General features: G+C 41.1%; 1 protein-coding gene across 1 annotated transcript in view; it reads right to left on the bottom strand.

The window, feature by feature from the left end:
- TRPM3 (transient receptor potential cation channel subfamily M member 3) overlaps positions 1 to 24,015 on the bottom strand; it is a 783,591-nt gene that overhangs the window by 431,706 nt on the left and 327,870 nt on the right. The window contains exon 6 of the mRNA XM_069763506.1: positions 18,153 to 18,324. Within this exon, the coding sequence (XP_069619607.1) occupies positions 18,153 to 18,324 (172 nt within the window). The remainder of the gene's footprint in view (positions 1 to 18,152; positions 18,325 to 24,015) is intronic.

The raw sequence follows: 24,015 nt of genomic DNA, 5'->3' as shown, positions 1-24,015 counted from the left end.
AGCCTATGACGCTCTCAGGGTCCAGATGTGTGACTGTTCAAAATTTTGTGGCTGTAGCTGCGACGCCTCGAACACTTTTCCTTTCACTTTTTTCCCATTATGTAGATAGGGGCAAAATTTTTTGGTGAATTGGAAAGCGCGGGGTTAAAATTTCACCTCACAACGTAGCCTATGACGCTCTCAGGGTCCAGACGTGTGACTGTGCAAAATTTTGTTGCTGTAGCTGCGACGCTTCCAACACTTTTCCTTTCACTTTTTCCCCATTATGTAGATAGGGGCAAAATTGTTTGGTGAATTGGAAAGCGCGGGGTTAAAATTTCACCTCACAACATAGCCTATGACGCTCTCAGGGTCCAGACGTGTGACTGTGCAAAATTTTGTTGCTGTAGCTGCGACGCTTCCAACACTTTTCCTTTCACTTTTTTCCCCATTATGTAGATAGGGGCAAAATTGTTTGGTGAATTGGAACGCGCGGGGTTAAAATTTCGCCTCACAACATAGCCTATGACGCTCTCGGGGTCCAGACGTGTGACTGTGCAAAATTTTGTGGCTGTAGCTGTGACGGTGCAGATGCCAATCCCGGACATACACACACACATACACACATTCAGCTTTATATAGTAGATATTTATTTATTTTAACAGCAAAAAAAATGGTTTGCGGAGTTTTTGAACAAGAGCAAAATAAAATAAAATAAGTACAATTACACATTTCCTGCATGTTCGGAATGCTACCTGAAATCACTTCCACATATGACCCAATTAAAGCAAAAACTTGGCAAGTGCTGATGAAGTTTACTTCTGCCATATTAAACAGTTGCACACACACTAACTAAAACAAATTTGTAAGACTGTAAAATGTAAATAACACAGGTCAACAAAAAAAAAATTTTTTTCTGGTGTCCAAAATATTTTAATGAATTTGGGGTATTTTTGGGGTGCTGATTCTGAATATGCTATCAGTTTTGCCAGATTGGCTCAAGTTTTTGAGATTTTTGGTATCTTATTGGTATCTTATGTTGGTAAATGCGACGCATCATCTCATTAATTTCTTTGGATTAGTACTTGAACTGAGCAGTTCTCAATATAGTTTTGTGTTAATTAGTGTTCTAAAAGTTTGTTCATAGCTTGATTTTTGCACTAACTTTATGTTGTTGTCTGTTTTCCAGTGAAAAGCATGAACTCATCAAGAAGAAGTTGTCTTAACGATCCAGACTCATTCTGTTACATTTGTGGTGAATACACACTGCCAATACACACTTCATCATCATCAGGTGGGGGAAGGTCAGGTAACATGGTAACCACAGGTACAGGCACATCTTCACAATGAGGGACAGGCCTTCTTGCAGATTCCATGTTAGGTTACTCCCATTTTCGTTTCTTATGCTTATTGAATCCTTGCACTTGCACTGCACAGAAATAACAGTCATCATGATGATTTTTTTGCTCTCTCCACACCATTGGAACACCAAATTTGAAGTTTTTGCTATGTCCTTTGCTCCATTTTCGTAATAATTCGATACATGCTTTGCACACTATGTGTGGTGCCCAAAACTTGTCTTGGTCCCCAAGCATAACCCCAAAATAGGCAAAATACACTTTTTTTTAACGAAGTCTGTTATGTTTCTTCTATGTTTTGGCAGTGTGTATTCACCACAAATGTAACAGAATGAGTCTGGATCGTTAAGACAACTTCTTCTTGATGAGTTCATGCTTTTCACTGGAAAACAGACAACAACATAAAGTTAGTGCAAAAATCAAGCTATGAACAAACTTTTAGAACACTAATTAACACAAAACTATATTGAGAACTGCTCAGTTCAAGTACTAATCCAAAGAAATTAATGAGATGATGCGTCGCATTTACCAACAAGTGCTATAAATAAGATACCAAAAATCTCAAAAACTTGAGCCAATCTGGCAAAACTGATGACATATTCAGAATCAGCAGCCCAAAGTTACCCTAAATTCGATGAAATATCTTTGGCACCAAAAATGCTGTTGACCAGTGTAATCAATCTTGTTTTATTGAGACAAAATAATTGTCCCCACCATAGTCCTGGACAAAGAAGGTATTTTTCCATTAATTGAACGTCACTACCATTCTTATTTCCTTGGCTTCTTTTGGCTGTTGGAACTCAAATGATATCCAATCATTTATCTTTATTCTGTATCGTTACCTTGAGCTACTCTGTTGGAGTCTGAATGGAGCTGCTTCATCTGTGATTCTGGATCCCCTCATTCCTACTCTGCGCTCCCTTTTCTCACTACCTCTGGTAAATTGTGCTGGCTCTACTGTTTGTCTCCCCATTTAAGTTGTCTGGCTTGAAAATTACATGCTTATGTTTAAGGCAGATTGCATCTGCTGGCACATCGCCATTCTTGGATTACTTGCTATGTACTTGAATACTGGACCTTTGTATGAATGCTATCTTTATAAATCCAAAATCCCTTGGCAATCTTCAGATTTCATGATGCCTTACAGTTAGTCAAGGCACCGAGAGCCAGAGGCAGCAAAACAACCCCAGAACATCTTTCAACCTCCAACATGTTTGACTCTAAGAACTGTTTTCTTTTCTTTGTGGGCCTCATTCCATTTTTGGTAAACAAAATTACTCTCTCTTGGTCTCATCTGTCTACAAGATGCTGTCCCAGAAGTATTTTAACTTAATCACGTACACTTTGGCAAACTATAGTCTAGCTGTTTTATGTCTCTGTCAGCAGTCCTCCTGTGTCTTCTGTGATAGCATTTCATTTAATTCAAATATAGTTGGATAGTTTGCACTGACACTGATCCACCCTGAGCCTGCAGGACAGCTTAAATTTCTTCATAATTTGAATGGGACTGCTTATCCACCATCCAGACTATCCTGTATTGCAACCTTTCATCCATTTTCCTCTGTTGTCCACATCCAGGGAGATTAGCTACAGTGCCATACAGTGTACAACTTCTTGATTATGTTGTGCAATATGGACCAAGGCACATCAAGATCTCTGGAGATGGGCTTGTAACTTTGAGATTGTTGATATTTTTCAACAGTTTTGGTTCTTAGGTCCTCAGACAGTTCTCTTCTCTTTCTGTTCTTCATACTTGGTGTGGCACACACAGACATGCAATGGCAAGATTGAGTAAACTTCTCCCCTTTTTATCTGGTTTCAGGTGTGATTTTCATATTGCCCTCACCTGTTGTTTGCCACAAGTGAGTTTGAACGAGCATCACATGCTTGAAACAAAATTGTTTGCCCACAATTTGGAAAGGTGCCAACAATTTTGTCTTTTTTGGGCTTTTGTGTAAAAATATGTCCAATTTGTCTTTTATTTTCTTTTTTTTTTTTTGTTGTTCCACTACACACAAAGGAAATAAATATGTATATAACCAAATGTGTAATTGTAATAATTTTCTGGGAGAAATCTTCATTTTCTGGAACAATTTCAAGGGTGCCAACACTTCCGGCCATGGCTGTATATAAATGTTATTTATTTCTTGATAAAACTATATGTAGTATACAGTTGGTTGCATACACAGAAAATAGCAAGTATATATGAGGAATTGAACTTTGTGTCTCGTCATTTACAATCCTGCCCTGAGTGTTGGTTGCCTCTAAGCCTTCACACACATAAGAATAATAAGGCTCCATTATACCATAGAGCAAAATGATGCTGTAATATGGCATCCATGGGATATTTTGTGGCGTTTCGTGTCCCATACTTACTGCAGTATCCCAAACAGAAATATTTAGTCCAACCCCTTGAGGCACTCCCCTAAATCCCTAAATGACCTCTGTTGGGTGGTGTTGGCATAAACCCTGCACACTTTATGGTCAAGCTTGCTGGGATTGTTCCAACAAAATCAGAACTGTTGCCAAGTACTCTGCACCTCTGTATAGATTTGATTTTCTATAAAGACATACAGAATCATTGTCTGTCTGCTTCCTTATGAAATTGTGCCATGATCCATCAGATGCCATATTACAGAGTTATTTTTTGTACAGTTTAGAGGGGTAATGTGGCGTTGCATGGAGTACAGACGACTCTTGATTTCAGAATAATAGAGACACATGATGCTTCTACTATGTGCATTTGTTGAAATGCCAAATAGAACATAAGAAGATAAAGGCAGAGGTGTAATAGGGCTGCCAAAGATGTACATGGGGCCATTACTGTGCCTCTGACAGAAATACATGTTGTGGACTGCAGTGTTTACTAAAGTACTATGGAGAAGCTGTTGGAGCACTAATTCTAGGGTAATATATATTTATCCATATGGTACCCAATAGAGTCTTCAGGGCTGCGCACTGGATCTATACTAGGGAACTGTATGCACTCTTGTACACGCTTTCTTGAATACCTGATTTATGCACATGGAGGTTCATGTCCTGACACCCCATCGATCAGCTGATTGAAGGGGCCTGTTGTGAATTCTGCTCTTGGGCTCCCTCCGGTGGTTATGAGTGGTAGTGCTGCGGTAGTTGGATCGCAGCATTTATCAGGTGTATCTATTTTTTGCAATTTGGGCTGGGCTATATAGCCTTGCTTGATCCTTTAGTCAGTGCCAGTTGTCCATTGTTTTTGGAGAATTTACATCCCTTCTGGTCTCTCCTGTTTTCTTCAAAGATAAGTCCTGGCTTTGTTTTTGCTGTCCACCTGCTGTGGACCTTATAGTTCTGTGCATTTTCATGTTTTTGTCTTGTCCAGCTTAGTCTGTGAAGGATCTTTTGCAGCCTAGCTTTTTCTCTGGAGATGCAGATATACCCTCCATGTCTTTAGTCAGATGTGGTGTTTTGTATTTTTCTGTGGTGGATATTTTCTAGTGTTTTATACTGACCGCATAGTACTCTGTTCTATTCTTTCTTTTTAGCTAGTATGGCCTCCTGTGCTAAATCCTGATTTCATTTCTGCTTATGATATTTCCCTCTCCTCTCACAGTCAATATTTGTGGGGGGCTGTCTTTCCTTTGGGGATTTTCTCTGAGGCAAGATAGGTTTCCTGTTTCTGTCTTTAGGGGTAGTTATTTCTTAGGCTGTGTCGAGGGGTCTAGGGAGTGTTAGGTACCCCCACGGCTACTTCTAGTTGCGCTGTTTAGTTCAGGGTTTGCGGTCAGTACAGGTACCACCTTCTCCAGAGTACGTCTCATGCTGCTCCAAGGCCACCAGATCATAACAGTACAACTGGCCCACAATGAGTTAATTGCATCTCAGAAGAAGGGAGGAAAGATTTTGCGCCATTTTTTTTCCTTAGCCTGTTTGGTCTGTTCCTCCCTCTTTATCTCTGGGTTGCTACGCAACCTAGTAATAACATGAGTGTTCAGGAGTTAGTTTCTCGTGTGGATCAGCTTGCTGCTAGGGTACAGGATATTTCAGATTATATTGTTCAGACTCCTGCCTTAGAACCTAGGATTCCCACTCCTGATTTATTCTTTGGTGACAGATCCAAATTTTTGAGTTTCAAAAATAACTGTAAACTGTTTTTTGCATTGAGACCCCGGTCTTCTGGTGATCCCATTCAGCAGGTTAAAATCATCATATCCCTGCTGCGTGGTGACCCACAGGATTGGGCATTTTTCCTGGAAATTGGCAATCCTTCTTTGCTTAATGTTGATTCTTTCTTTCAAGCATTGGGGTTATTGTATGATGAGCCTAATTCTGTGGCTCAAGCTGAGAAAATCTTGCTGGACCTGTGTCAAGGTCAAGAAGCGGCAGAATCGTATTGCCAGAAATTTAGAAAATGGTCTGTACTGACTAAATGGAATGAGGATGCCTTGGTGGCAATTTTCAGAATGGGTCTTTCTGAATCCGTTAAAGATGTTATGGTGGGGTTCCCCACGCCTGCTGGTCTGAGTGATTCTATGTCTCTGGCCATTCAGATTGTTTGGCGCTTGCGCGAGCGCAGAGTTGTGCACACTGTGGCGTTGTCCTCTGAGCGGAGCTCTGAGCCTATGCAGTGTGATAGGATTTTGTCTAAAGCTGAACGTCAAAGATTCAGGCGTCAGAATAGGTTGTGTTTTTACTGCGGCGATTCTGCTCATATTGTTTCTGATTGCCCTAAACGTACAAAGAGAATCGCTAGTTCTTTTACCATCAGTACTGTACAACCTAAATTTCTGTTATCTGTGACCTTAATCTTCACTTTATCATCATTTTCTGTTTTGGCATTTGTGGATTCAGGCGCCGCTCTGAACTTAATGGACTTAGAATTTGCCAGACGTTGTGGTTTCCCCTTGCAGCCTTTGCAGAACCCTATTCCTTTAAGGGGTATTGATGCTACACCGATGGCTAAAAATAAACCTCAGTTTTGGACACAGCTGACCATGCGCATGGCGCCAGCCCATCAGGAAGATTGTCGTTTTCTGGTGTTGCATAATTTGCATGATGATATTGTGCTGGGTTTTCCATGGTTACAGCTACATAATCCGGTGTTAGATTGGAAATCTATGTCTGTGACTAGTTGGGGTTGTCAGGGGGTTCATGGTCACGTTCCTTTGATGTCAATTTCCTCTTCCCCCTCTTCTGAAATTTCTGAGTTTTTGTCGGATTTCCAGGATTTATTTGATGAGCCCAAATCCAGTTCCCTTCCACCACATAGGGACTGTGATTGTGCTATTGACTTGATTCCAGGTTGTAAGTTCCCTAAGGGTCGACTTTTCAACCTGTCTGTGCCAGAACATGCCACCATGCGGAGCTATATTAAGGAGTCTTTGGAGAAGGGGCATATTCGGCCATCTTCTTCACCATTGGGAGCAGGGTTTTTTTTTGTTGCCAAGAAGGATGGCTCCTTGAGACCCTGTATTGATTATCGCCTCTTGAATAAGATCACGGTCAAATTTCAATACCCGTTGCCTTTGATTACTGATTTGTTTGCTAGGATTAAGGGGGCTAGCTGGTTTACTAAGATTGACCTTCGAGGGGCATATAATCTTATTCGTATTAAGCAGTGTGACGAATGGAAAACTGCATTTAATACGCCCGAAGGCCATTTTGAATACCTTGTGATGCCATTCGGACTCTCTAATGCTCCATCTGTGTTCCAATCCTTCATGCATGATATCTTTCGGAGTTATCTTGATAAATTCATTGTTGTATATTTGCATGATATTTTGATTTTTTCCGATGATTGGGAGTCTCATGTGAAACAGGTCAGGATGGTATTTCAGATCCTCCGTAATAATGCTTTATTTGTGAAGGGGTCAAAGTGCCTCTTTGGAGTGCAGAAGGTTTCTTTTTTGGGCTTCATTTTTTCTCCCGCATCCGGTTAAGGTTCAGGCCATTCATGATTGGATTCAGCCCACATCTGTGAAGAGCCTTCAGAAATTCTTGGGCTTTGCTAATTTTTATCGTCGTTTCATTGCCAACTTCTCCAGTGTGGTTAAACCTCTGACTGATTTGACGAAGAAAGGCGCTGATGTTACGAATTGGTCCTCTGCGGCTGTTTCTGCCTTTCAGGAGCTTAAACGCCTATTTACTTCTGCCCCTGTGTTGCGTCAGCCGGATGTTTCTCTTCCATTTCAGGTTGAGGTTGACACGCCTGAGATTGGGACAGGGGCCGTTTTGTCTCAGAGGAATTCTGATGGTTCCTTGATGAAACCGTGTGCCTTATTTTCTCGGAAGTTTTCACCTACGGAACGCAATTATGATGTCGGCAATCGGGAGTTTTTGGCTATGAAGTGGGCATTTGAGGAGTGGCGACATTGGCTTGAGGGGGCCAAGCACCGTATTGTGGTCCTGACCGATCATAAGAATCTGGTTTACCTCGAGTCTGCCAAATGGCTGAATCCTAGACAGGCTCGATGGTCCCTGTTTTTCTCCCGTTTTGATTTTGTGGTCTCGTACATTCCTGGTACTAAGAATGTTAAGGCGGATGCCCTCTCTAGGAGTTTTTTTCCTGATTCCCCTGGGGTTCTTGAGCTGGTCGGCATTCTGAAGGAAGGGGTGATTCTCTCTGCCATCTCCCCTGATTTACGACGGGTTCTTCAGGAGTTTCAGGCTGATAAACATGACCGCTGTCCAGTGGGGAAACTGTTTGTTCCTGATAGATGGACTAGTAAAGTGATTTCTGAGGTTCATTGTTCTGTGTTGGCTGGCCATCCTGGGATTTTTGGTACCAGAGATTTGGTTGGTAGGTACTTTTGGTGGCCATCTTTGTCGCGGGATGTGCGTTCTTTTGTGCAGTCCTGTGGGATTTGTGCACAGGCTAAGCCTTGCTGTTCCCGCGCTAGTGGGTTGCTTTTACCTTTGCCGGTCCCTGAGAGACCTTGGACGCATATTTCTATGGATTTTATTTCAGATCTTCCGGTTTCCCAGAGCATGTCGGTTATCTGGGTGGTTTGTGAACGTTTTTCTAAGATGGTTCATTTGGTACCTTTGCCTAAATTGCCTTCCTCTTCTGATTTGGTTCCATTGTTTTTTCAGCATGTGGTTCGTTTGCATGGCATTCCGGAGAATATTGTGTCCGATAGAGGTTCCCAGTTTGTTTCTAGGTTTTGGCGGGCCTTTTGTGCTAGGCTGGGCATTGATTTGTCTTTTTCTTCCGCATTTCATCCTCAGACAAATGGCCAGACTGAGCAAACTAATCAGACTTTGGAAACTTATTTGAGATGCTTTGTGTCTGCTGATCAGGATGATTGGGTGGCTTTCTTGCCATTGGCCGAGTTTGCCCTTAATAATCGGGCTAGTTCTGCTACCTTGGTTTCGCCTTTTTTTTGTAATTTTGGTTTTCATCCTCGTTTTTCTTCAGGGCAGGTTGAGCCTTCTGATTGTCCTGGTGTGGATTCTGTGGTTGACAGGCTGCAGCAGATTTGGTCTCATGTGGTGTTGGTGTGGTGTCAATTTGGTGTTGCTAACCGTCGTCGGTGTGTTGGTTCCCGGCTTCGGGTTGGGGATTTGGTCTGGTTGTCTTCCCGTCATGTTCCTATGAAGGTTTCTTCCCCTAAGTTCAAGCCTCGGTTTATTGGTCCTTATAGGATTTCTGAGATTATCAATCCAGTGTCTTTTCGTTTGGCCCTTCCAGCCTCTTTTTCCATCCATAATGTGTTCCATAGATCTTTGTTGCGGAAGTATGTAGTGCCCGTTGTTCCCTCTGTTGATCCTCCGGCCCCGGTGATGATTGATGGGGAGTTGGAGTATGTGGTTGAGAAGATTTTAGATTCGCGTTTTTCGAGGCTGAGGCTTTAGTATCTGGTCAAATGGAAGGGTTATGGCCAGGAGGATAATTCTTGGGTTGTTGCCTCCGATGTTCATGCTGACGATTTGGTTTGTGCCTTTCATTTGGCTTGTCCTGATCAGCCTGGGGACTCTGGTGAGAGTTTGGTGACCCCTCCTCAAGGGGGGGGGGTACTGTTGTGAATTCTGCTCTTGGGCTCCCTCCGGTGGTTATGAGTGGTAGTGCTGCGGTAGTTGGATCGCAGCATTTATCTGGTGTATCTATTTTTTGCAATTTGGGCTGGGCTATATAGCCTTGCTTGATCCTTTAGTCAGTGCCAGTTATCCATTGTTTTTGGAGGATTCACATCCCTTCTGGTCTCTCCTGTTTGCTGTGCTTTTCTTCAAAGATAAGTCCCGCCTTTGTTTTTGCTGTCCACCTGCTGTGGACCTTATAGTTCTGTGCATTTTCATGCTTTTGTCTTGTCCAGCTTAGTCTGTGAAGGATCTTTTGCAGCCTAGCTTTTTCTCTGGAGATGCAGATATACCCTCCATGTCTTTAGTCAGATGTGGTGTTTTGTATTTTTCTGTGGTGGATATTTTCTAGTGTTTTATACTGACCGCATAGTACTCTGTTCTATTCTTTCTTTTTAGCTAGTATGGCCTCCTGTGCTAAATCCTGATTTCATTTCTGCGTATGTTATTTCCCTCTCCTCTCACAGTCAATATTTGTTGGGGGGTGTCTTTCCTTTGGGGATTTTCTCTGAGGCAAGATAGGTTTCCTGTTTCTGTCTTTAGGGGTAGTTATTTCTTAGGCTGTGTCGAGGGGTCTAGGGAGTGTTAGGTACCCCCCCACGGCTAATTCTAGTTGCGCTGTTTAGTTCAGGGTTTGCGGTCAGTACAGGTACCACCTTCTCCAGAGTACGTCTCATGCTGCTCCAAGGCCACCAGATCATAACAGGGGCCATGGAGTTTGCGCTATTATTCATGGCTTGTACTCAGGGTATGTAGCTGTGCCATGCTTGTTGCACCTAGGTCCATTTTATCAGCTAATTGGTCAGGTTGCCAGGAGTCAGACCTCGTCAATCTGATATTAATGACCTATCCTGAGACTAAGTCATCAATATTAATGTCTCAGGATATCCCTTTAAGAGTTAACTTGATGTTTAGTGCATTATTGAATAAGGAAACTAAAGAGACCACCCATTCGTATGAAAGCAAAAAACTTTCTTCACAGAATTCAATGTCCGGATAAGCTGAAGATGTGCCTTAGTCAACTAATAAATCTTGTCGAAGAATGTTCGCCTCAGAAAAAAGCTTTAATTTCTTACATTATAATTACTTGTCATCGTCAGATGTATTCAAAACTTGGACAGAATGTGATAATCAGTCATTGTATCCTTCCTGGCAAGGGAATGGGAATTAATTGTCCAATACTGGTTTTGACATAGCGTGAAATATGAGCATTATATGGAGAAGCTAATTTGATATACAGTGGGGCAAAAAAGTATTTAGTCAGTCAGCAATAGTGCAAGTTCCACCACTTAAAAAGATGAGAGGCGTCTGTAATTTACATCATAGGTAGACCTCAACTATGGGAGACAAACTGAGAAAAAAAAATCCAGGAAATCACATTGTCTGTTTTTTTAACATTTTATTTGCATATTATGGTGGAAAATAAGTATTTGGTCAGAAACAAAATTTCATCTCAATACTTTGTAATATATCCTTTGTTGGCAATGACAGAGGTCAAACGTTTTCTGTAAGTCTTCACAAGGTTGCCACACACTGTTGTTGGTATGTTGGCCCATTCCTCCATGCAGATCTCCGCTAGAGCAGTGATGTTTTTGGCTTTTCGCTTGGCAACACGGACTTTCAACTCCCTCCAAAGGTTTTCTATAGGGTTGAGATCTGGAGACTGGCTAGGCCACTCCAGGACCTTGAAATGCTTATTACGAAGCCACTCCTTCGTTGCCCTGGTGGTGTGCTTTGGATCATTGTCATGTTGAAAGACCCAGCCACGTTTCATCTTCAATGCCCTTGCTGATAGAAGGAGGTTTGCACTCAAAATCTCACGATACATGGCCCCATTCATTCTTTCATGTACCCGGATCAGTGGTCCTGGCCCCTTTGCAGAGAAACAGCCCCAAAGCATGATGTTTCCACCACCATGCTTTACAGTAGGTATGGTGTTTGATGGATGCAACTCAGTATTCTTTTTCCTCCAAACACGACAAGTTGTGTTTCTACCAAACAGTTCCAGTTTGGTTTCATCAGACCATAGGACATTCTCCCAAAACTCCTCTGGATCATCCAAATGCTCTCTAGCAAACTTCAGACGGGCCCGGACATATACTGGCTTAAGCAGTGGGACACGTCTGGCACTGCAGGATCTGAGTCCATGGTGGCGTAGTGTGTTACTTATGGTAGGCCTTGTTACATTGGTCCCAGCTCTCTGCAGTTCATTCACTAGGTCCCCCCGTGTGGTTCTGGGATTTTTGCTCACCGTTCTTGTGATCATTCTGACCCCACGGGGTGGGATTTTGCGTGGAGCCCCAGATCGAGGGAGATTATCAGTGGTCTTGTATGTCTTCCATTTTCTAATTATTGCTCCCACTGTTGATTTCTTCACTCCAAGCTGGTTGGCTATTGCAGATTCAGTCTTCCCAGCCTGGTGCAGGGCTACAATTTTGTTTCTGGTGTCCTTTGACAGCTCTTTGGTCTTCACCATAGTGGAGTTTGGAGTCAGACTGTTTGAGGGTGTGCACAGGTGTCTTTTTATACTGATAACAAGTTTAAACAGGTGCCATTACTACAGGTAATGAGTGGAGGAAAGAGGAGACTCTTAAAGAAGAAGTTACAGGTCTGTGAGAGCCAGAAATCTTGATTGTTTGTTTCTGACCAAATACTTATTTTCCACCATAATATGCAAATAAAATGTTAAAAAAACAGACAATGTGATTTTCTGGATTTTTTTTTCTCAGTTTGTCTCCCATAGTTGAGGTCTACCTATGATGTAAATTACAGATGCCTCTCATCTTTTTAAGTGGTGGAACTTGCACTATTGCTGACTGACTAAATACTTTTTTGCCCCACTGTATAAACTTTGTAATCTGGCGTTCTCCAGTCTCTGCTTCTAGGGATTGCATCTCTGTCCTACAAGCTTGTATCTAAGTGGCTTTTCCCAGTGTGTGTGGGTATTTCAAAGGGTCTAATTGTATAAAAATGGGTAGCAGTGAGAGAGACTGCTTTTCTTACTGTATTTTCTATTAGCCCATAAATGTAATGTGTGATGGGTAGGGCAAAAAAGCAATAGTTAATAATCTTTATTTATACATTGCATCAGCAATCTGAACTATATGTTGTAATTTTTGTTATGTGGGTTGAAATAGATTTGGATAAAAAGAAAAAGGTTATCCAGACACGGCAATACTCCATAGGTTGTGCTTGGTATTGGAATTCAGCCCCAATTGCAAGAAATCCAGTGCAAAGGTCTGGGATATTTTGTTTATGGGAGGAGACAGGGTTAGATAAAAAATGGAGCAGATGAGGAGATAGTTAGAAGGAGTGAAAAGTGAAGTTCAAGGCCAGAGAGCTAAGCACAAGAGAGTACGGACTGTTTGGCAGCTTGAGTACAGCTGTAACAAACTTCAGTGGACCTTCCCGGGGCCTCCTGCCAACTTAGGCACAGAAATGCATGCTTTAATCTCTTTCCACAAGGAAAACTCAGGCTGATGAATCAGTAACTACGACAATGTACTGTACTGTAACAACAGTTGAACTTGTACTGGTCAGTAAAGTTCATCTGTTCGAAAAGAACAAAGTGTCCCACGTTGGATGTGCAGTTGTTCCTGGATCCGGGATCGTGGCAACAGGGAAGGCCTTTGGCCAAAACATGAGTGTTATACCGTACACCCACAGCACAAGGGAAACGGGACACTATTTACTTGTAGGGTGCCAGGGTGTGGGAACACAGCAGCCCCTTGCCCACGACTACTGCCTTGTGCACCCTACATCATTATGACAATTCGGAAACATTACTTTGTTTTGTAATTTTTGAATTTGTAATAAAAAAATAACTATGAATGGTTGAACAATGCAAGATTCCCAAGTATAACTAAAGGGGTAAAGGGGTTGTCCAGTAACCAAATATTAGTGACCTCAGGGTAGGTTATCAATATCAGATAGATAAGAGTGCATACCCAGCACCTCAGCTGATCAGCTATGGTTGGATGTAAAGAAATTGAATAGAACTGCACTGCAAAGCTTTATTCAATGCGTAGTGACCGCTGCCTGGCACAGAAGAACAGATCCTGTTCAACAACTTTAACAATGAAATTGCAAAACTGTTTTGTTTTAATTTCTATAGGATATGTAAAGTTATCCAGAAACTATATGTGACACTCAAGTTACTGTAGATGCACGAACAATAATGGTTTCAATAAGTCAGCAAGACCAGAACCAAGAATTTGAAGGCGAGATTCATATCACATTATTGCCATCAGTCAATTTTCAGAAAGTGCTGTCCTATTTTTCATATAAAGTATTTGTACCTAAGTTTCTGTGCAGAAAACTACTCCATACATTTGTTTGACATCTTGCAAGTTTTGCCGTAGTGTGAGGGAACTTGTCCTTGTTATAAACTCGGCAAAGTATGTGACAGTAATGGACGGGTTGAATTCGATTCACAGGAATGAATGCACGACTGCATTACATCTCTGATACTCTTCTGGGGAATTGATCATATTCTAATTGGACCGCATAGCAGTAATTGGAAAAGAAGAAAATATTGCTGGAATAATGTGAATCCCAGTGGATATATGATTTGGAGACTCTTACACCAATGGGACATAATCCTTAGGTGCAATAGGGAGTACAGTTAGGTCCTAATGCAGCTCACTGACTCTGATGCAGGCTCACAAGCTGTGCCTGCATTTTTCCCAGCAGATGATGGCTGTAATATTCAGCCATCATCTGCTTCTAACAGCCACACATGGAGTGGAGTTCTACTCACAGCTATTACCCTGTTAACCTGTTAAATGCCACTGTCAATTTTCAGCGGCATTTACAGTGCCATCAAGGGGTGTAATGTTCTGACCATCCATCAATGGCCCTGTGATGCGATTGCGGGGTGCTCATTGGTTGCCATGATGGCAGTGGGTCTCCTGAAGATCCCTGTGCCTTTCATGACGCTTCTCCTATTAACGCCAGCTTCTGGTTGGTATTCATAGGAGACTGTGATTTCTGCTGTATACAGCTGTACTTTTGGTATGGATGTGTATATTACAAGCGATCAGACGATTGCAGGTTCAAGTCCCCTAAGAGGACTAAGAGGTACAGTTAAAAGTGAAAAAAAAAGTTTTTAATAATGTGAAAAAAACTAAAAATATAAAAGTAGAGCATATGTACAAAATTAACATAATGTGTAGCAGTGGCAAATAAAAATGTATTTCTATATGTGAGTCTTGTGTTGTGTGTCTCCTGTGTGATTGGTGTTGTCACTCACCGATTTCTAGGCAAGTATGGTACAGTATATTAATAAAGTGAGGTATGGAGTTAGGGAATGCCCCATGGTGGAGCACAGTTAATAAATGACTCCTTCTTTTTAATAAGGCTCTACTGTGGCCTTGATGGGTTTATAGCTGGAGGAATTATTATTATTATAACACTTATTCAATCTATGGCCACAAAATAACAGCGAATGCGATACAGTTCTTCTATCTGGGTCTCATTGGAGGAGTGCGTATGAAATAATCAAAAGTATTGTCATTTTTACCAAGTTCATACGATGTTGTTTTTCAGCTGCCAGGTTGAAATCTCTGATTAAATGGTAATTTATGCCACTCATTAATTATTCACTTTTGTCAGCTATTGGGATCTGTTCACATCTGTACTGTCAATTCCATTTGACATGGAAACCATGACGCACTGCCAGATCTGTTGCACGATGGACACCCGTTGACTAATATAATAAGTGTTCTTCATAGATGTCTGTTGATTACCCCAAACAAATAATCCCACATACAGCACTCTTTTTACTATCAAAACAAACTTTCTTTAACCCCTTATACCCCTTCTGCCAAAAGCCATAACTTTTTTATCTTTTTGAAGGCATAGCGATATGAGGACTTATTTTTTTAATGAGTTGTAGTTTTGAAAAACTTAATTCTCTTTGCAAAAAAAAAAAATTACTGAAAATTGGGCAAAAAATTCCAAGTTATGTGAAATTGTGAAAAGAGTGCAATTTAGCAATTGGGCTTTGGGTTTTGTTTCTACAGTGTTCATTGAACAGTAGAAATGACTGGGCAACCTGAATCTCTTGGTCAGTCCAATTACTGACCAACCCGAACCATACATATATAGGTTCTTTTTTATTTGTGGTGAAAAAAAAATACAAAGTTTGTTAAAAAAAATTGAGTCCTTTTCCAATAGCGTCTCATTTTCTCGTGATCTCAGGTTGGATGAGGGCTTATTTCTTTGCGCACCGAGCTGATGTTTTTAATGATACCATTTTGGTGCTGATACGATCTTTGGGTTGCCTGTTATTGCATTTTAATGCAATGTTGCGGTGACCAAAAATACTTAATGGTGTTTTGACTTTTTTTTTGCTACGCCATCTACCAATCAGATTAATTCTTTTCATATCTTGATAGATCGGGGCATTCTGAATGTGGCGATAGCAAATATGTGTATTTTTTATTATTATTGTTTAATTTTGAATGGGGCGAGTGGGGGATGATTTAAACTTTTATATTTTTTTACTTTTTACATTTTTTTCAAAACTTTTTTTTTCACTTTTGGCATGCTTCAATAGTCTCCATGGGACACTAGAAGCTGCGATAATCTGAACACCTCAGCTACACACAGGCAATGATCAGATCGCCTGTGTGTAGCAGAAATGCTCACTTGCTATGAGCGTCGACCGCTGGGCGATGCTCATAGCAATCCGGCAATGACAACCACAGGGGTCTCCTGCAGACACCGGTTTGTCATGCCAACTCATCGGCGACCCATAGTCATGTGACACGGGCACTGATGGGTGGGACTAGTGACGCACTTCGGGTGCGATCACATTAAATGTCACGTGGTCAGAGATTGACAGCTGCGCTTAACAGCCGCGGGTTGGTCCTGTTTTCACCTGCAGCTGTTAGGGGCACATGTCAGCTGTTCAAAACAGCTGAAATGTCCCAGGAAAGATGTGGACTCAGCAAAGGAGCCCACATCAAAGAGAGAGACACGTCATGCGCCGTACCTGTACGGCGCATGTCGTGAAGGGGTTAAAGCACTGGGCAACAATAATCCATTTATATCTAACAATGTAATAAGTTGCAAAATGCCCAGAGAAAGAAGACACATGGTACAAACATATGCAAGTGAACCATCAGTATCAATAAAAAGGGGAATTAAAGAATTAAAACTTGCGCAGCCTAGAACTGTCATAAAGCACATATGCTTCTTACCCCTTCACATCATTGCAATTTTCTATTTTTGCACATTTGTTTTTTGCTCCCCTTCTTATCAGAGCCATAACTTATTAATTATTATTTTTATTAATAGGACCATGTGAGGGCTTGTTTTTTTTGCTGAACGAGTTGATCTTTTGAATGACACCAGTGATTTTACCACATAGTGTACTGGGAAATGGTAAAAACTCCAGCTGTGGTGTAATTGCAAAAAAAGTACAATTCTGTAATTTTTTTTGGGGGGGGTGGGGGGGTTATATTTACCATGTTCGCTAAATGCTAAAAATAACCTGGCAATATGATTCCTCAGGTCAGAACTAGTATCCAGATACCAAACATGTATAGGTTCTTTTTTATTTAAGTGATGTAAAAAAATCTGAAAAAAATTACGGCATTTTCTGAGACGTGTAGCGTCTCCATCTTTGGTGATCCGGGGCTAACTGAGGGCTTATTTTTTGTGCCCTGAACTGTCATTTTTATTGATCTAATTTTGGGGTAGATATAATGGTTTGATTGCCTGTTATTACATTTCACTTCAATGTGGCGGAGGCCAAACAAACAATTTCGCATTTCGATTTTTTTCTCTTTACACCGTTTACTGACTAATTTACTTTATATTTTGATAGATCGGATATTTGTGAATGCAGTGATACAAAATATGTGTCTTTTTTAATTGTTTTATTTTCAATGCGACAAAAGTGTGGTGACTTGAACTTTTGCGTTTTTTTATTTTTTTTTAAACTTTTATTTTCTACTTTTTACTTGCTTCAATAGTTCCCTTAGGAGACTTATAGCTGCGATCATCCAATCGCCTGTGCTACACATAGCTCCCTGTGATCATGTCGCGGGAACACCTGTGGGAGTGTGGAATAATGCCCACCTCTGACGGCGCGTCATGACAACCCATTGGCACCCTGCGATCACGTAACAGGGGCGCTGATGTGATGCGCCAATTGTAATTGACAGCGGAATTTAACTGGCAAACAGCTGCGGGTGGATTGGATTTCGGATTCACCTGCAGCTGATAGAAGCGCAAGACAGCTGATCAGATCAGCTGTTATGTGCAGGAAAAGATGCTGGCTCAGAGTTAGTGCCCGCATCAAAGGCAGGGACACGACCTTTGACGTACCTATTCGTCAAAGGCAGTAAAGGGTTAAAAGCAGCAAGGCCAAATAGGTGAACTTTACCATTGTAAACCAAGGCTGTGTAAATTAAAAAAATCACAAGGAAGCTGTGTCAGCCTCTATGCACATTTGCTGATCTGCTTTATCTGGGGTTGAGCTACATACAGTATGTGCCAATCACCAAACTAATAGTTGGTATGCTATGCTATGTAAATAGTATATCATTCTATTAATAAGACCCCAATTCAATGAGACCGGTGACATACCTGAGTCTTAATGAGAGGCATGAAGGAATAACCTGCACCAAATTTATTACAGGGGTTCTCCGAGAAATGGAATAATATAAATAAAATAAATTATACACATTTAAATATGACATATTTTTCTAAATAACTTTTTGAGCAAAAAAAATATTTTACAAAATTACTTACTTGTATTTATTTTCTGAAGGGAGACATGTTTTTCCAGTTGCCGCCGTAGTTTAACTTCTGCACCATACTTGCCAGTTGTACCATTGTCAGCCAGAATAAAATGTGAGTGCATACTGTTTAATACCGTTAATTTGCTCATGGGATTAGACATTGTCTGATAAGGCCGAACCACCTATGGGATTAAATAAAAAAAGAAATAAAATGACTACCGTATGTACTGAAAGCAACTCCCTAGACGAACTACAGTAGCCTTACCCACACGGTCTCAAGGTATCATGGATTCTCATGAAGAGGTGATTCCATCTTGTTACATAACAAAAATAATAATACTACAGTTTTCCATGTATCTGTCTATTCCTATATTTTTTGTATTCTTTAATAATACATATTCTTTTATACAAAAGTATATTTTGCATTGCATTAAGAAAATAAATAGCTGTTCTGCAAATTTCTGGCAAATTAAGGCCTCCTTCACACGTCCTGGTGATTCCGGTTATGGAAAAAATAGTAATATTGAGATCCATGGTCTGTGCCATGTGCCATCCATGTGTCACATTACTGACTGCTCACCACAGCATCCGAATGTAGCAAAGACATTACTAACCCCTGGGCTTCATGTTAGCGGACATTACCTAGCTGACATCAACCCCAAAAACATTACTTTGCTTGCCAGTGCACCAGGGTAAGCGAGAAGAGCCGAGGCTAAGTGCCAGAAGGGGCCCAACTAATGGATGCGCCATTTCTAGGGTGGCTGTGGACTGGTTTATTAGTCTGGGAGGGGGCCAATATCTAATTCCAGGGGACGAATGAAAAAAAATATACAGATAGCACAGGATGGAATCACAACTGATTCTTTCTGTGAGGTAAAATATTTTTTCTGTGAGGTAAAACATTTTTAAACAGGCAGGGATATGCTTTACCTCACAGAAAGAATCAGTTGTGCTCACCGGCAATCCTTCCTTTATTTTCTCTTTAACATTCTCCACTGCATAGAAGCTGTGGTATGATCAGCACGGTCAGGCACAGCCAGGGCCGGGATGAGGGTAGCCAAGGTAGGCACCTGCCTGGGACGTTACCTCCTACCTACCTGACGAGAAGCACTCTTTGACAAAAAAAATTCCTGAATGTCTGCAGTCGCCTGACATCTTCCTGCTGCGGCAGACATTCAGCAGAGTAAAAGCCGGGTCATGGGCATATAGGGGAGAAGTGTCAATCACTGACACTGCTCACCTCTCTCTATGTCCTGCACCCTGGCCATCGTTCCCTCCCTGCTCTCAATTGCATTCACGTCTGTCAGATGCGAATGCAGTTGCTGTGTGTGCTTGCTGCCAGGGACAGGAGCAGAGGAGCTGTAATCTCACTAGCTTCGCTGGGCTCTCCAGCAAGATGCAGGCCACTTCCAGCCTGCACCTTTTTGGGGAAGGCACACACAGGGGATGTTGGATGGCATGGTGCAGTGATGTAATTGCGCCATCCAGCGTTTCCCAAAAAAGGAGACAGTAGACGTGAGCCGAGGTTAGGTCAGTAAAAGTTTTTTTTATATTTGTTATATTACTTTACATGGGGGTATAAAATGAGGTTAGGGGCTTTGCTGATGGGGGGCAAATAAAATGAGGGGCTGTGCAGATGGGGAATAAGTTAAGGGGCTGTGGAGATGGTGGGATAAAATGAGAGGCTGTGCAGATGAGGGGAATAAACTGACAGGCTGTACAGATGGGAAATAAGCTAAGGTGCTGTGCAGAGGGGAAATAAAATGAGGGGCTGTGTAGGTGGGGGAATAAAATGAGGGGCTGTGCAGATGGTGGAAATAAGCTGAGGAGCTGTGCAGAGAGGCGATAAAATGAAGGGCTGTGCAGGTTTGGGACTAAAATGAGAGGTTGTGCACATGGGGGAAATAAGCTGAGGGGCCGTGCAGAGGGGAGGTAAAATGAGGGGCTGTGTAGATGAGGGAATAAAATGAGGGACTGTGCAGATGGGGGGAATAAATGGGTTGTGCAGATTAGAAGGATAAAATGTGGGGCTGTGCAGTTGCCCCCAATAAACAGAGGGACTGTGCAGATGGGGGAAATAAACTGAAAAGCTAGCAGATGGGGAATAAAATGAGGGGCGATGCAAGGCGCACCAAATGAGGGGCTTTACAGGGTGGCATGAAATGAGGGGCTGTGAAGGGAAGACAGCAAAGTATATGAGGAGCTGTGGTGACCATACTGTATATAGAGCTTTGGAGGTCAATATACTGGGCGCTGTGGTGACCATACTGAATAGGGTGCAGTGGTGAATATCATACTGTTTGGGGTGTTGCTTGTGGGCCATAATACTGTATGGGGTATTGTGGGGATCATCACAATATACATGGGGCTGTTTTGGACATCATACTGTTTATGGTGGTCTGTGGTAGGCATAATACTATATATGGGGGGCTGTGGTGGTGACCATACTATATATTGGGGGTTGTTGTGGATATAATACCATATGGGTGGCTATGGTAACCATCATACTGTGTAGGAAGACTATGGGTATGTGCACACGATGCAGATTTAGTGCAGAACTGCAGCAGATTTTTCTGCAGCAGAAACGCTGCAGAACTGCACTGTGATCACAGTACAATGTAAATCAATGTGAAAAAAAAAAGCATGGTGCAGAAAAATCTGCGCAGAAACTCTGCAGATTTCAAAGAAGTGCCTGTCACTTCTTTTGTGCAGTTCTGCAGCGTTTCTGCACCCCTCCATAATAGAAATCTGCAGGTGCGTTTTTTATGCGTTTTTGATGCGTTTTTGATGCATTTTTGATGCGTTTTTGATGCGTTTTTTGTGCAGATTTGTGCTCAAAAAACGCATAAAAAACGCATCAAAAACGCATCAAAAACACATAAAAAACGCATAAAAAACGCACCTGCAGACTCTGCCAGGACATGCAGATTTAGTGCAGAACTGCAGCAGATTTTTCTCCACCAAATCTGCATCGTGTGCACACAGCCTATGTGAGGAGTGGTTAAAGTGTGAAGAAGGCAGCGTGGTGGGCAGTATGAGGGCATCGTGGTTCTGGTGATGTATTCATGTACTGATGGTGATGCTGGTGACGCATTCAGGTACTGATGGTGGTTCTGGTGACGTATTTATTTACCGATGATGCTTCTGATGCCATACTCATATGCTCTTGATGGCTCTAGTGCACTAATTATGTACAGATAATGATTTTGGCTTTGTATTCATGTACTGGTGATAGTTCTGATTATGAATATAACACCAGAATCATCATCACTATATGAATACAGCACCAGAACAACCATCAGTACATGAATATGTCACCAGAACCAGAAAAGATCACCACAACCACCATCGGTTTTGTGCAAGCTGTATTTATAGGATGACGGACGCAAAAAACATCAGATGTATCCCTTTATTTATAAAGAGGGTCTAAATATTTTCCAGTATTTTCAAAATGCTGGGCACCTTAATTGAAGCCAAATTGCCCAGATCATAGTTATGATTTATTAGTTTTCATAACTATCCTTGAGTTGTACATTTAAAATATAGGATGTCAGCTATGAATAACACTATTTTTCCCCTGTATTATGTAAATGGTCCGCAAAAAATGATTGATTCTGTATCTAGCTTTGAAATTGCACTCTCTATTAAGTCCCATCCCTAGAGTACACCACTTTTTTTATTTTTGATAAAAAAATGTTGTGAAAAAGGTAACAATTCCAGTGAAAGTGGTCATCAGAGTTTGCAACCTAACCTATTGGAGGGGAAGGGGGTACGTGCATTAGAAGTCCTGTTACCTCAGTCTCTGAGCCATTCCTTTGCTTTTAGGTGGGGTTCGCCATCAGCTTCATCTGCCTAGGGCACCAAAATACTTTGTCCTGTCCCAACCATTACACAGTATATAGCAGACTTACATGTATAAAATTATCTCAGCACAGGAACATTTTTTTCTAACAGATCTAATTGTGGAACTTATTATTCCACGATCTATTAATTAAAATGTACTTTATTCACGGGACAACCATTTAATATATTATTATTATTCATTGTCCATGTGTTTAGTATTTTCAAAAGTCCTAGATTCTTTTTTGAATGTGAACAGGCATTCATGTAAACATCTTAAGATAAGATGTATCTTATAACAGTAAAGATGTAATATCATATGCATACGTTTGAGGTTTTTTGTTGCAAATTATTTAAAAAACACAAAAAAAACTATTGAAACAGAAAACTACCCAAATAATATGACTGTATGTACAGCTCACTACACCATGTTATAACAGCATGTATTGTCCCAGAAGGATTATTATACTAAATGTGCTTTAGATGCTTGCGTTAATGGCAGAAATAGATGCAGAGGAAAAACTATCCTCAACACATATATTAATAATGACATTGGACATGCTAGGAATTCAGGTCCTATCTTTTAATGGGTGGTATCAAAAGAAAATGAACTAAAGAAATTCTTTAACTTTCTCTCTTGCAAGTTATTGGCATTGACAATAGTCACATTAAAAAACTATATTTGGATAAATACATATGTATAGACACAAAAGAGAATAGTAAAACCAAAAACACTCAGTTTGAAAAAATGTTGCAGTAATCCGCAAGTGCTAGTAAAAGATGTAAAAAACAGGGTATTTGGTTGATACGTTTTTTGCAAAAAATGTATACTAAGCTGCTCTACCAATCTTCACGGTATACCCTTATCAGAGCAGTCCTAACTAATGTATGCAATCCGGATTGCGGATTACTGCAACATTTTTTCAAACTGAGTGTTTTTGGTTTTACTATTCTCTTTTGTGTCTTCAGGTTTCTTGGTGGTGTGTGAACATGATCATACAGACTTGTTCACTGTGCAAGTAGCCCATGTGTTCCTGTTTCCATAATTGTTCTCTTGTGTCTACAAGACTGGGGAGTTCCACCACTCCTCTTGGGCTATCTGCACAAAAGCTGTTCTACCCTGTATGCACACATGGATTTTTCCTCTCTGAACCCTGTTCACACAGGTTATATACAGATGATCAGGTTTTTAAATACATCAGATAGGGATTGCATACATTAGTTAGGACTGCTCTGATAAGGGTATACCGTGAAGATTGGTAGAGCAGCTTAGTATACATTTTTTGCAAAAAACGTATCAACCAAATACCCTGTTTTTTACATCTTTTACTAGCACTTGCGGATTACTGCAACATTTTTTCAAACTGAGTGTTTTTGGTTTTACTATTCTCTTTTGTGTCTTCAGGTTTCTTGGTGGTGTGTGAACATGATCATACAGACTTGTTCACTGTGCAAGTAGCCCATGTGTTCCTGTTTCCATAATTGTTCTCTTGTGTCTACAAGACTGGGGAGTTCCACCACTCCTCTTGGGCTATCTGCACAAAAGCTGTTCTACCCTGTATGCACACATGGATTTTTCCTCTCTGAACCCTGTTCACACAGGTTATATACAGATGATCAGGTTTTTAAATACATCAGATAGGGATTGCATACATTAGTTAGGGTTGCTCTGATAAGGGTATACCGTGAAGATTGGTAGAGCAGCTTAGTATACATTTTTTGCAAAAAATGTATCAACCAAATACCCTGTTTTTTACATCTTTTACTAGCACTTGCGGATTACTGCAACATTTTTTCAAACTGAGTGTTTTTGGTTTTACTATTCTCTTTTGTGTCTTCAGGTTTCTTGGTGGTGTGTGAACATGATCATACAGACTTGTTCACTGTGCAAGTAGCCCATGTGTTCCTGTTTCCATAATTGTTCTCTTGTGTCTACAAGACTGGGGAGTTCCACCACTCCTCTTGGGCTATCTGCACAAAAGCTGTTCTACCCTGTATGCACACATGGATTTTTCCTCTCTGAACCCTGTTCA

This window comes from Ranitomeya imitator, chromosome 1, assembly GCF_032444005.1.
Source record: "Ranitomeya imitator isolate aRanImi1 chromosome 1, aRanImi1.pri, whole genome shotgun sequence".
Lineage (NCBI taxonomy): Eukaryota > Metazoa > Chordata > Amphibia > Anura > Dendrobatidae > Ranitomeya > Ranitomeya imitator.
Note: the sequence above shows the minus strand (reverse complement) of the source record. Positions and strands in the feature narration are given on the sequence as shown.